The 13661-nt window shown below is 38.1% G+C and overlaps 1 protein-coding gene across 1 annotated transcript in view; it reads left to right on the plus strand.

The window, feature by feature from the left end:
• LOC104852737 (butyrophilin-like protein 8) overlaps window positions 1–1109 on the plus strand; it is a 52893-nt gene extending 51784 nt beyond the window's left edge. The window contains exon 7 of the mRNA XM_010610517.2: window positions 35–1109. Within this exon, the coding sequence (XP_010608819.1) occupies window positions 35–672 (638 nt within the window). The 3' untranslated portion in view covers window positions 673–1109. The remainder of the gene's footprint in view (window positions 1–34) is intronic.
• Window positions 1110–13661: the final 12552 nt, after the last annotated feature.

Here is a 13661-nt window from a genome sequence, read left to right on the forward strand (position 1 = left end):
ACCCATGTTATTTGTCTCCCTTGCCGTACCACAGTGGAGGTGACTCTGGACCCAGACACGGCTCATCCACAGCTCTACATTTCTGATCTGAAATCTGTAATATTTAAGGAAGCTCCTCAGGATGTGTCCTACACAGAGAAGAGATTTAAGAGAAAGTGTGTGGTGGCTTCTCAGGGTTTCCAGACAGGGCAGCATTACTGGGAAGTAGATGTGGGACACAATGAAAGTTGGTGCTTGGGCGTGTGCCGGGATAATGTGCACAGGAAGCAATATGAGACTTATTCTTCCAAGAATGGGTACTGGGTTCTTGAATTAAGGAAAGGACATAAGTATTTCATATTAGATCCTGATAGAGTCAGTGTCTTCCCCAAGAATCCTCTTACAAAAGTGGGGGTCTTCCTGGACTATGAGGGTGGAGCCATCTCCTTCTTCAATGTAAATTATCCATGCCTCATTTATACTCTGACACATCAGTTTGAAGGCTTATTGAGGCCATATATCAAGCCTCAATCTTATAATGAGAAAAGTGGGACTCCGTTAGCCATCTGTCCAGTTTCTCAGAGGTCAGAGAAAGGATCTCTTTCCAAAGATATCCCCACATCTCCAGACACAGACCACCAAAAGCCTTCCCCAGAGGTAACAGCACTTCTTCCCTCCAACAGTGATCACTAGCGGGAATCACACTTCACGCTCTCCTTTAGGCTACTGGGTTTCAGAGCCCTCAAGGAGCACTAATGATGGTTTCTGTATGAAGCTGGCTGACCCCTCCACTTAAGAGTCATGTGTCATGGCCACCCTAAGGTAGGGAGGAAAGAAGGTTGACACTGTGTTTAACTTGTGACAGTGTCATCAAGCTAAGTGACCGTGGACAAGTAACAACCTTTCAGGCTCTTCAGCAGTTAGAACGGTGAGAATTACAGGGACGTAGTGAGAATTACAGGGACAATGAATATGAGTAATGATTTCATCTTTCTGGAAGCACGAGTTTTTGCTGATGTTGTTCTTTATAAGGAATATTGTGACTTGGTTCCAGACTATGGCCGATAAAGCAAATAATGCAATAAAGCAAAATACATGAAATTTGTATGCGTAAACATTACAAATAAAAGTTATGTTTACATTGTACTGTATTGTGTGCGATATCATCATGCTTTAATTAAACAAAATTTATATCTAAAAATGCTGACAATCTTGTGGGAGTCATAATTGTTTTTGCTGGTAGAATGTCTTGCCTTAATGTTGATGGCTGCTTACTGATCGGAGTGGTAGTTATTGAAAGTTGTCACTGTTATGGAAATTTATTTCTCCTCCCTCTCCCCCTCTCCCTTCCTCCCTTCCCCCTTCCCCTTCCCTATAATAGGTATTGAACCTAGGGCCTCATGTATTCAGTCTACCACTGAGCTAGACCCCAGGATCATTTGGAAATTTTATTTTGAGGGAAGGTCTGTGTAAGCTCCCCAGTTGGCCCTTGAACTTACGATCCTCCTTCCTGAGATTATAAGTATGAGGCTCCGTGACTAGCTGAAATTTCTTAAAAGAAGATAACAATTAAGTTTGCTACATTGATTCACTTTTCCTTTCACCAGAGATTGCTGTGTAGCGCATAGAGCTGTTTGATAACATTTTACTGATTGTAGAAACTCAAAATTAGAGTCATCTTTCTCAAACTTTAGCACAGCTTGTCAACTAAATTTATTTCAGATTCCAACTCCTTTGTTGTAACTATACAAATTTTAACAGCTTCTTCATAGGAGAATATTCTGTCTCAAGAAACTAATTTCTTTTGAGGATATACTCTTAAGTGAAATAAATAAGCCACACATGTGTAAATACCAAATAGCTTCTCTGGTGTGAAAAACTATAATAGTAATAAGATCCTAATGAAATAATTGACCATGTAAAATAGAAAGAAAAAGGCTAAAGGTGTAGGAAAAGTTGGAAGGGTAGGGGAAAGGTAATAAGGGAAAGAAAAAAATGGGAGAAAATGAAAAAATGCAAATAAAGTGTTTGTAAATGGGGAGGGGAGGAAGGGATGAAGGGAGGGCAGGGACAAGGGGTAAAAATGAGAACCAAGACCTGTCATGTAAAGGTACAAGATCCCAATAATGAATGTAACTGTACTGTATACATAAAATGTACCAATAAACTCAGTGAAGGAAAAAAAAAAGAAATTAGTACCCAAAATGTATGCAGAACTCATTCTAGTAATCAACCATAAATAAATAAATAAAGCAAGTAACCTGATCAAAACTGGGCAAAGGACATGAAAATACACTGAAATTACACTTTAATTCATGGGCTGTAAGGTTAGCAGGCATGAAAACAACATTGATCTCACTATGCATTATCATCAGAGCTCTTGGATGACCAGGTGTATTGCCAATGCTTGGAAAGGATTTTTTTTTTTGTACCAGGGATTAAATTCAGGTCCTTGCATTTTCAAGGCAGGTATGGACACTGAGCTAAATCCCCAGCCCAGGAAAATGGTATTTTTTGAGCAGTTGTTTTCAATATTGGGTTTGTTTTTATTTATTTTTTTGACAGGGTCTCACTATGTAATTCAGACTGCTCTGTAACTCACTGTGTAGCTCAGGCTGGTCTCGAACTCACAGTGATCCTCCTGCCTCAGCCTCTCAAGCGCTAGGGTTACAGGCATGTGCCACCATGCCTGGCTCAATAGTGGGTTTTAAATATTCAGTAAACCATGTTGTAAACTGATGTGCTGTCATCTAGGCTTTTTTTGTTCTATTTATAGAGCACAGGCAGAGCAGATTTAATGTTTTCTTAGCTGCTGCAGGATTTTTCAGAATAATAAATGAACATTGGCTTTAACTTAAAGTCAGTACTGCATTAGATCCTAGCAAGAGTCAACCTATCCTTTGAAGCTTTGAAGCCAGGCATCCATTTCTCTGTAGCTATGAAAGTTCTAGGTAGCCTCTTATTCCTAATAAAGAGCTATTTTGTCTACACTGAAAATCTGTTCTTTTGTGCTGGGATGTCCTTCCTTCATGTGTCCTCTCTCTAGCCTGAGTCTGGTGGGGACATGGGCCCAGTTGCCACAGTACATGCTGGAGTAGAGCACACAGGAAAGCTATTTTCCCTAGAGTTTGGGTGGACTGCACACAGTGCAGAACCTGCTTGGTAGACTGATGGCTGATTTATCCACGTGTGTACACATGGCTCTAGCACTTACCTAAGCAGCCTGCATATACAGAGTGCACAGGAGTCCCAAGTAAGCATACACAGAGCATCTGGCAACAGCTGTGTGAATCCAAGCTCAGCTGAGTTGCAGGCAGCACATCCAAACCACTTAGCAGGAGTCCTGAATATCTGTTGGACACCTGGATCACAAACATCAGGTTGAGTGGGCTCTGTTTCTACCTTGCAGCTACAAGAAGCCCATTCACAGAGAATACAGTGGTCACTTGCAACCAGACTGCAACCAAGACAAGAAGAGAATTGTGTAGACCCATGGGCTCTTTGACATAGTGGTTGAGAATTGCAGCTGGGACAGTCCTTTCCACAACCCCCTACTAGTGCTCACTAAGTGCTAGGGAGCCCCACCCACATCCTGAGCAGAGCAGTAGAAACTGCAGATTCTAGCAAGTAAGCACATAGCTCTGAGGAACCTGAGGACTTTGGAGAGTGAGGAACCCTAGCAGGTCCACACTGGTGACCACCATTTTCTACAACCTCCTGAGGACATCTGAAAACTCTGTACAAGTGCACCACTGGCTGGATGCCTTCTTACTGGCCATTAAGTTTGCTTGCTGATTCCACCACCACAGCCAGGGAGATGGACAGAAAGAATTACGAACCCCAAAACTGGGTCAGCGTCAGAGTGGCAGAATGAAGTTTTGAGATTGGGTTAGCTTCAGTTTGGAAAGGTCAGAGGGATATTAGTGTGGCTGCATATTATCATGTCACAATCAAAGCAAGAAGGGAAGGATATGAATGCCAGGTTTTCAAGTAATAGGATGATGTGAATCATATATACATTGAATTGTTGGGGTACATGAAGGAAGTTCTCATTGGCTAACTTCTGGGTTTTAAAAATAATTTGCTTTGTTTTTGTATTTGTGTGTGTGTGTGTGTGTGTTTATTTGGTTTTCATTTTTGTTTATTTTTTCTTCTATTTGCTTTGATTTAGTTGATATATACGTTCTCTCTCATCTACCAATCTAGTTTTTTCACTTCAAGCCCCCATAACAATACATCATTTCTTAATTATTTTTGAGTATGTAAACTATTCTGGAGCACTTAATTTGCCATATACTGTCTTCTTTCAATCACTTTTCTCTTCCCTTTTATGAATCCTCTATCATCTCCTTCCTACTCCTTTGACTCCTTCATATAATCCCTAGTTCTCATCTTTTCAAAGCTCTTATACAGGCAGCTGTGTGAACAAGAGTGGGGCTGCAGGCAGGTCCCAGAAAGGGCTCTGTGCTGACCAAAAAGACTCAGCCACATCCACCCAGGACAAAGGTCCACCTAGAAAAGAGCTACACACGCCAACAAGCAAAGCCAGAGGCTCACCCCATAGCATCAATAAGTGGGTGGAGGCCCTAGCCATAAGCCTACTCGACAACAGGAACTGGAGTAAAGAACCAATAGCCAAAGACCCTTCCAGACAGTAGGCACATAGAAGCCCCAGAAGAAAAGACACACCTAGTGTGCACCCCAAGTGTGCACAGGCCCCAGTCAGAAGCCTACAAATGACAGGTCAGCTCAGGGATCCAAAAGGCCACCATGCTGAACCCAGGAATTTGTGTACTGGTGAGCAGCAGGGAAAAGGATGCCTGATGGCTTGCCAAGAATTGAAGACCACTAGGTAAGTAAAAAGTTGCCTCAACAAAGGCACAGTGGGTTGCAACTGTTGAAATGTAATGAGAAGACAGGTAAACAATTCCCAAACCAGACTTCCAGGTCACCTAAGGCAACCCCAAATGATAACATTGAAAAATCTAACACTCAACAACCTGAACTCCCTGAACTGGCAACAAAAGAGGGTCTGGAAAAAATGAAATAAAAAATAATTTCTCAGATAATATCAGAGATTGCCCCCATAGTACAACACATGATTAATAAATCTAGAGCAGCCACAGATAAGAAAAATAGAGCAGGGCCGGGGATTTAGCTCAGTGGTTTGGTGGCCTGCCTTGCAAGTGCAGGGACCCAAGTTCAATCCCTGGTACAGAAAAGAAAAGAAAAAAGAAAAATAGAGCAGCTGAGAAACATGATGGAATTCCAACATAGGAAACAAATAGAATCCATAAATCAGATGCAAACAGATTTCTAGATTAAAAACTCCACTGAAAATTACCAATCAGAGTGAGCCAATGTGAGGACAGAATTTCAGATATAGGAGACAGGATTGCAATTAGTGACCAGGAAAAGAAAAATTTCTTAAACATAGTAAGGACCATGAGTAATCAATCCAGGAGCTGCTAGAAGATGCAAAGAAGAATAATGTAAGTCTGATTGGAGTCAATAAAGAAGCAGGTGATAGTGCAGATGATATAATAATACTGTTCACAAAAGTTGAGTCAGAAAACTTCCCAAATAGGGGAAAATAATTTAACATACAGATAAGTGAGGCATATAATAAGACTCCAACTAGCCATGATCAAAAAATCTGCACATAGGCATATAATAGTTAAGATTCCAGAAACCAAACAGAAGAACACAATTCTGCAAGCAGTTAGAGAAAAGAAACAAATCACATACAAAGAAAAGCCCATCAGAATAACAGCAGACTCCTCAACACAACCCCTCAAGGAAAGAAGAGCATGGAGTGATGCATCTCAAACTCTAAAGGAAAACAACCTCCAGCCCAGACTGAGGTACCCTGAAAAACTATCTTCCAAAATTGATTGAGAAATAAGATACTTTCATGACAAAGAGCACCTTAGCAACTTCATGAATACCAAACCAGCCATCCAAAAAATTTTAAGCAACATCCTAGGAAAAGGCAATGAAGATCACAACCCAAGAAGCCAAGAAGACTGAGTTCATCAGACATGAAAAGAAATGAAATGCAAAGGGGGAGAATCCAACAAAAAGAGAAAGTCATGACAAGGATAAGTCAATATATATCAGTTATAACCATCAATGTTAATGGTCTCAGTTCATCAGTCAAAAGAAACAAACTGGCAGAATGAGTCAAGAAGCAGGATCCAACAATATGCTGCATATAAGAAACACACTTAATTAAAAAAAGAAACACATAACTGAATGTTAAAGGTGGAAAACAAGATTCCAAATGACAGGAACTCCCAAAAAAGCAGGAGTAGCTGTCCTTTTTGCAGATCAAATAGATTTCAAACCAACACTGATTAAGAGAGACAAAGGGAGTGAAGGGAGGGCACAGGTAAGGGGAAAAAATGAGAATCAAGACTTGTCATGTAGAGGTACAAGATCCCAACAATGAATGTAACTGTACTGTATCCATAAAATGTACCAATAAATTCAATTAAAGCTGAAAAAAAAGAGAGAGACAAAGAAGGACACTATATCCTTGTAAAGGCAATAATCCAAGAGGAAGAGATGACAATCATTAATGTATATGTATTAAACACTAGTGGCCCAACTATATAAGAAAAATGCTTGTGGTCATAAACAACCAAATAAGCCCTAATACAATAGAAGTGGGGAACATCAATACCCCACTGTCACAAGTAGATAGAGCAACCAAGCAAAAAATGAACAAAGAAATAGTAGAACTCAATCAAACTCTTGAACAAATGAACTTAACATGTTTACAGAGTGTTCCACCTCACAAAATGAGAATACACTGTTTCAGTTGCATATGGATCATTCTACAAAATAGACAATATACTCATTCATAGAACGTGTTTGAGTAAATGCAAAACAATTGAAGTTATCCCCTGTATACTATCAAGCCATAGTTCAATGAAATTGGAGATCAATAGCAAAAGAAATCACAAGAATTTCATAAACATATGGAAATTGAACAACACACTTCTGAATACCCAGTGGGTCATAGAAGAAATTAAAGAAGAAATCAGACAGTTCTTACAATTAAATAACAATGACAATAAAACATATTGGAATCTATGGGACATAATGAAAGTGGTCTCATTATTATTATTATTTTGGTACCAGGGATCAAACTCAAGAACTTGTGCTTGTGAAGGAGGAGGGAAACCGCTGAGCTAAATCCCTGGCCCTGAAAGCAGTCTTGTGAGAGATATTCATAACAGTGAATACTCATTTAGGAAAACAGAGTGAGCTCAATTACACAACCTAATGCTTAACTTTAAACTTCTAGGAAAAGAAGAGCAGGTCAATCCTAAAGCTCATGCAAAGGAGGAAACTATAAAGATCAGAGCAGAAATCAATGCAATGGATAAAAGAGAATGATACAAAAAAAAAATCAATGAAACCAAGAGTTGGTTGGTAAACAAAATTGAGAAACATTTAGTCAATCTTATCAAAAAAAAAAAAAAAAAAAAAAAAAAAAAGGAAAAAAGGGCCCAGGTCCATGTGATTAGGAATGAAAAGGGTGAAATTACAACAGACCCAGCAGAAATCCAGAGGATCAGCAAGACTTATTTTGAGAAACTATACAACAATAAGATGGAAAAGAAGAAGAAATTGACAGATTCTTAGATACACATGAATTACCAAAGTTTAATGAAGGTGACCTAAAAATTCTAAACAACCCAATATCAGTCAATGAAACTGGCAGCATAATTAAAAATGAACTAAGAAAAGTCCAGGCCCTGATGGCTTCACTACTGAATTCTAAAAGACATTTAGAGAGGACTACTGCAACTACTATTTAAACTCATCAATGAAAATGAAAGGGAAGCAATACTCTCAAATTCATTCCTGGAAGAAAGCATCACCTTGATCCCCAAAGCAGAGAAAGACTCAACCAAAAAAAAAAAGAGAGAACTATAAGCCAATCTCAATAATGAAATGGAAGCAAAATTCCTTAATAAGATATTGGCAAAAAGAATGCAGAAGATCAAGAAGATTGTACACTCTGACAAAGTGGGATTCATCCCAGGGATGCAGGGATGGTTCAACATATTCTAATAAATAAATGTAATACATTATATTAATAGAGCCAAGCACAAAAACCATATGATCATCTCATAGATGCAGAAAAAACACTTGACAAAATGCAACTCAAATTTATGGTAAAAAAAAACTACAAAAAATTGGAATGGTCAGTCTACCTCAATCTGATAAGGCCATCTATGAAAAAGCAACAGACAAGATCATATTAAATTGTCCAAATTTGAAATCCTTCTTGAGGAATAAGACAAGGATGTCCACAATCACCACTCCTGTTCAATATCATTTTGGAAACATTAGCACAATTAGACAATAATAAGAAATAAGAGGCATAGAGATAGAAATGAAGAATTCAAGTTATCATTATATGCAGATGACATGATACTCTATATAGAAGACCCCAAGAACTCCACCAAAAGTCTTCTAGACTTAATAATCAAATTCAGTTAAGTAGCTGGATACAAGATCAACACACAAAAATCAGTAGCTTTCCTGTACATGAGCGACAGATTCACTGAAAGAGAAAGAGAGTAAACAATTCCTTTCACAATAGCATCCAAAAAATTGAAATACCTAGGAATCAAGCTAACAAAAGAAATCAAAGAACTCTACTCTGAAAACTACAGCACATTGAAAAGGATTTTTTTTCAGTACTGGGGATCAAACTTGTGTCTTTTCACTTGCAAAGCAGGCAATGGCACCACTGAGCTAAATCCCCAGCCCTTGAAAAAAGAGATTTAAAAGGATATCAGAAAATGGGAAGATCCCTTGCTCCATGGTAGAAGAATCATTATAGTGACAATGGACATAGCTGCAAAACTTCTATATAGTTTCAACACAATCCCTATTGAAATCCTAGTAGCATACTTCCCAGTCCTTAAGAAAACAATCCAAAAATTCATTTGGAATAATAAGAAACCTAGAATAGCAAAAGCAATTCTAGGCAACAAAGACAAGGGAGGTGGTATCACAATCCCCAAGTTGAAACTGTACTACAAAACTAGTGCATTGTACTGGTGAAAGAACAGATCTGAGGACCAGTGGAACAGATTAGAAGATGCAGAATCAACTCCAGACACACTCAGCCACCTCATCTTCTACAAAGGAGCCAAACACCCTCATGGGAGAAAAGATAGCCTCTTTAATAAATGGTGCTGGAAAAACAGGGCTTCAACTTGCCAAAGATTAAAACTAAACCCATACCACTCACCATGCACTAAACTAAAATCAAAATGGATTCAAGATCTAAATGTTAAACCAGAAATAAACACTAAATCTAAAAAAAAACAAGGTTAGAGATTGAACTTGGGTCCTTGTGTTTGCAAGGCAGGCCACTGAACCGCTGAGCTAAATCCCTGGCCCCAGGTATAACTCTTAAAGACATTGGTGTAGGAATAGATTTCATGAAGAATACCTCAGTTGCCCATGAACTAGCACAAAGAAACCACAAGTGGGAATCTCTTCTTATTAAAAAGTCTTTGCACAGCAAGAGAAACAGCCAACAGTATGAAGAGTAAACCCAATGAAAGTGAAAAAAATATTCACCAGCTGTTCTTCAGACAAGATCTACTTTAAAGAACTTAAAAATATTCAGACCTCCCAAATTTAAAGACCAAATCCTAATGGGCACATGAAATGAAGAGACAAAAAAGTAGAAATAGCAAAAAAGCATATGAAATAATGTTCAACATCACTGGTCATTCAAGAGATGCCAATGCAAATAACACTGAGATTCCACCTCACCCCAGAAAGGATGGCTGCTATCACAAAATCAATCCATTACAGATGCTGGCAGGATTGTGGGGAAAGAGGAACACTGATCCACTGCTAGTGGGAGTGTAAACAGGTGCAACTACTATGGAAATCAGAGATACATCAAAGAACTAGGATTGGAAGTCCCAGTGGACTCAGCTAGTTTCTTCTTTAGTAACTTCTCCAAATAATTTAAAGTATCACCTCACAGCGATAGATGTGCACCCGTGTTCATAACAGCATGATTTTTAATAGCTAAAACTTGGTAGCAGCCCAACTGCCCATCAACAGGAGACAGAATAAAGAAAATGTGTGGGTTTTTAAAAAATAAAATTGAGTACTACTGAGCCATAAAAAATGAGACATTGGAGATCTTCATAGCTAAATGGATGCACATTGAGGTGATTCTCTTAAGTAAAATAAATAGTTCACATAAGTGCAGATACTGAATAGTTTCTGTCGTGCGAGAAACAAAGTGTACAGAAGGACTAAAAGGTATAACAGATAATATGAAATAGGAAGAAAATGGGCAAAGGAAAAGGGGAAGAGGATAGTGGGGGGAGGAAAGAGGGGAAGGAAAATATGAGGAAAGAAGGGAAACATGGAAACAAAGTTTTGGTAAATAGGGAAGGGTGGATGAGTGGAAAGGAGAAAAAGGGTTAGGAGAAAAGAGGGGCAAAGGGGAAGGCGAAATGGGAGGGCCAGGGACTGGGGTTAATATGAGAAAATGGAAAACTATAAAAATCCTTTGTAGATAGGGACGGATGATGGGGTTGAAGGGAGGGCAGAGGAATGGAGAGAAAATAAGAATCAAGATGGATTACGTAAAGGGGCAAATTCCTATGGCGAACGCCGTTCTAGTTTATACCTTCACTGTTCCAATAAAATTGCTTTTTTAAAGAATAAAACAAGAGTGATAGAAATAAAAAACCTCTTGTCTACAGGTAAACAAACTTACCAGGTCTGACATTTACACAGCTTTTATCAATCACAAATTACACATCCCTCCTCCTCCATCTCACCCTTGATCCCACAAATGTCTTCTTACAACCCTCAACCCTAGCCTTGCATCTCAAGTAAAAGGAGCTATACTAACAGAAGGCTAAAGAATAATGATACCAAGGCAAGTGTGGTGGTGCATGTCTATAATCGGAGGACTTAGAGGGCCGAGACAGAAGGGTCACTGCAAGTTTGAGGGCAGCTTGGGCTACATAGTGAGTTCAGGACCAGCTTGAACTACATAGAGACCCTGTCTCAAAAAAATGACATTTAATGTGTTTGTTCCTTTTTTTTTTTTTTTTTTTTTTTTTGAGACAGGGTCTTACTATGTAGTTGAGACTGACCTGGAACTCACTATGTAGCTCAGGCTGGTCTTGAACTCACAGCGATCCTCCTGCCTCAGCCTCCCCAGTGCTAGGATCACAGGCATGCGCCACCATGCCCAGCTTACATTTAATGTGAATAGTCTAGACACACAAATTAAAGGCGATTGTAAAGTTGGATAATAAAAACCACCAAATTACATGCCATTCAGAGGGAACCTATTTTAAATATAATTATGTGTATAGATTAAAAGTAAAAAAGAAAGTCTAAAATACACCTTATAACCAGTGACCAAAAGAAAGACGGAGTACTTAGAGAAATATCAGATAAAGTAAACATCAATATGAGGAAAATTGCTACAGTTTAAAGGAGATTTTAGCTACAGTTTATACGATAAATTCATCAAAATGTAGCAATCTCAAATATGTATTCACCAACTGACAAGAACTTCAAAAAAATGATAGAACAGAAAGTACTCAAATTTACATTTAAAATAGATTTCAGCACTTCTTTTTCCTTCATCGCAGACACATTTTTAAGAAGATTGAACAACATTACTCAAATGATTTAATCAACATTTATTGATGATTCTGTAAAAATAGTAGAATGTATATTTGTTTGAAATGCTTATCACCTCAAATTAATACCATAAGCTACACATAAAGAAAATAATAAGAGATTTGCAGTTGTATAAAGTATTTTTTTCTAAACAAGATGTAATGTTAATGTAAACAAATAAAAATAGTGTCTGGACAATCCCAATGATTTGGGGAATTACTTCAATTAAAAGAAATAGTACTAGAAAATGAAAAGAACTGTATACATGTTTTTTCAGTGCAGCCATAAAGATGGCCAAAGGGGAAGGGGAAATAAGTAGAATTATGATATGCCATGTACAGAAACCCAATAACTTCAATGAATGTAAACATTACATATCATACACATGAACTAAGAATAACAAGAAGGGAAAAGGAAAAGGGGGATTTAGAGGTGCAGGGAGGATGTACCAAGATGTGAACATTGATGGCAAAGAGCTTCCTTCTTAGGACTGCTATCGTTGCATCCAGTTTTCAATGCATTGTACAGGCTACGGCATTGACTTCCAGGGGTGTTTGATTTTTTTTCCTTGACTTATTCCATGAACCCCTGTTTGTTCAGTAATGAGTTATTAAGTTTCCAGGTGCTTTTACATTTTCAGTGCTCTTCTGTGTTTGATTTCTATTTTCTTGGCACAGTTGTATGATAGTATCCATGGGATGATTTTGATTCTTTATTTGTTTGTTTTGTGTTTGTTTGTTTGTTCGATACCTGGGAGAGAGCTCAGGCCCTTGTGCTTGTGAGGCAGGCAGTGGAACCATTGAGCCAAATCCCTGGATTTTTATTCTTTATTGAAACAGGCTTTATGGGGTAGTACGTGAACTATTTTAGAGAAAGTACCATGTACTGCAGAGAATATAGACAATATCCTGTTGTAGTAGTAGTGGGGGCAGATACTCTTTAGATATCAATTAAGTCCATAAGTTCAAGAATGTGGTTTACCTAAGATATCTATTGAATTTTTTGTGTGTAGTTCATCTACCTCTTTGCAAAAGTGGAATATTAAGATTTGGTGCTATGGGTCCTGGGATTTAGCTCTGGGGCACTTGGCCTGCCTTGCAAGCCTAAGATCATGGGTTCAATCTCCAGCCATTAAGAAAAAAAGATTTGGCACTATGAATTTGTTAGTATTTATTTTATGAAGATAGATACTCCATTCAGTGAAGTATTCAGGTACTGCACTCAGTGTATTATTCAGGGCATAAATATTTATAAATATTACCTCTTCTTGTTAAATTATTCCTTACCTAGGATGTAGTGAATTTCTTTGTATATTTTGACTAGTTCTAGCTTGAAATTTACATTGTCTGAGATTAAAATTGCTACCCCTGCTTGTTTTGGAGTGCTAGTGCATGAAATATTGTTTTCCACCTTTTGACTTATGGTCTATAAATAACTCTGGATTAGATGAGTTTGTTTTTACTTATTTTATGAGTACATATTGGACATACATTACGCTCACATTCATCATAAGGAATTTCTACATAATATATTAGTACTTCCTTTTTTCCATTCCCTTCTCCTCCCTCCAACCCTTCTTCCCCGACTCATGTACAAGAGCTTTATTTCCACTTCCATCTCCCATTCTCTTTTAAAAATTCACTTTCTCTTTGTTCTCTTCCCATTTCACTCTCCCTTGTTCCCCTTCCCATTTGAAGATATTCTTCCTACTTCCCAAAATTGATCCTCCACTTGGTCCTTTTTTAAACTTTGGATTTCTCACACAGGAGAAACAATTGAATATTTACACTTGCATGGGTGATTTACTTTTCCCAAAGTTTGGTCTTGAGGTGCATCCATTTACCTAAAATTAACTCAAATGTATCCTTCTTTATGACCGAGTGGTACTCCACCGTATATTAATACTGTATTTTCTTTATCCATTCATCTGTACACTGCCATATGGTCTGTTTCCAAGATTTAGCTATTATAATTTGTGCTGC

The sequence above is a fragment of the Fukomys damarensis genome, unplaced genomic scaffold (assembly GCF_012274545.1).
Source record: "Fukomys damarensis isolate Sample0158 unplaced genomic scaffold, DMR_v1.0_HiC HiC_scaffold_31, whole genome shotgun sequence".
Classification (NCBI taxonomy): domain Eukaryota; kingdom Metazoa; phylum Chordata; class Mammalia; order Rodentia; family Bathyergidae; genus Fukomys; species Fukomys damarensis.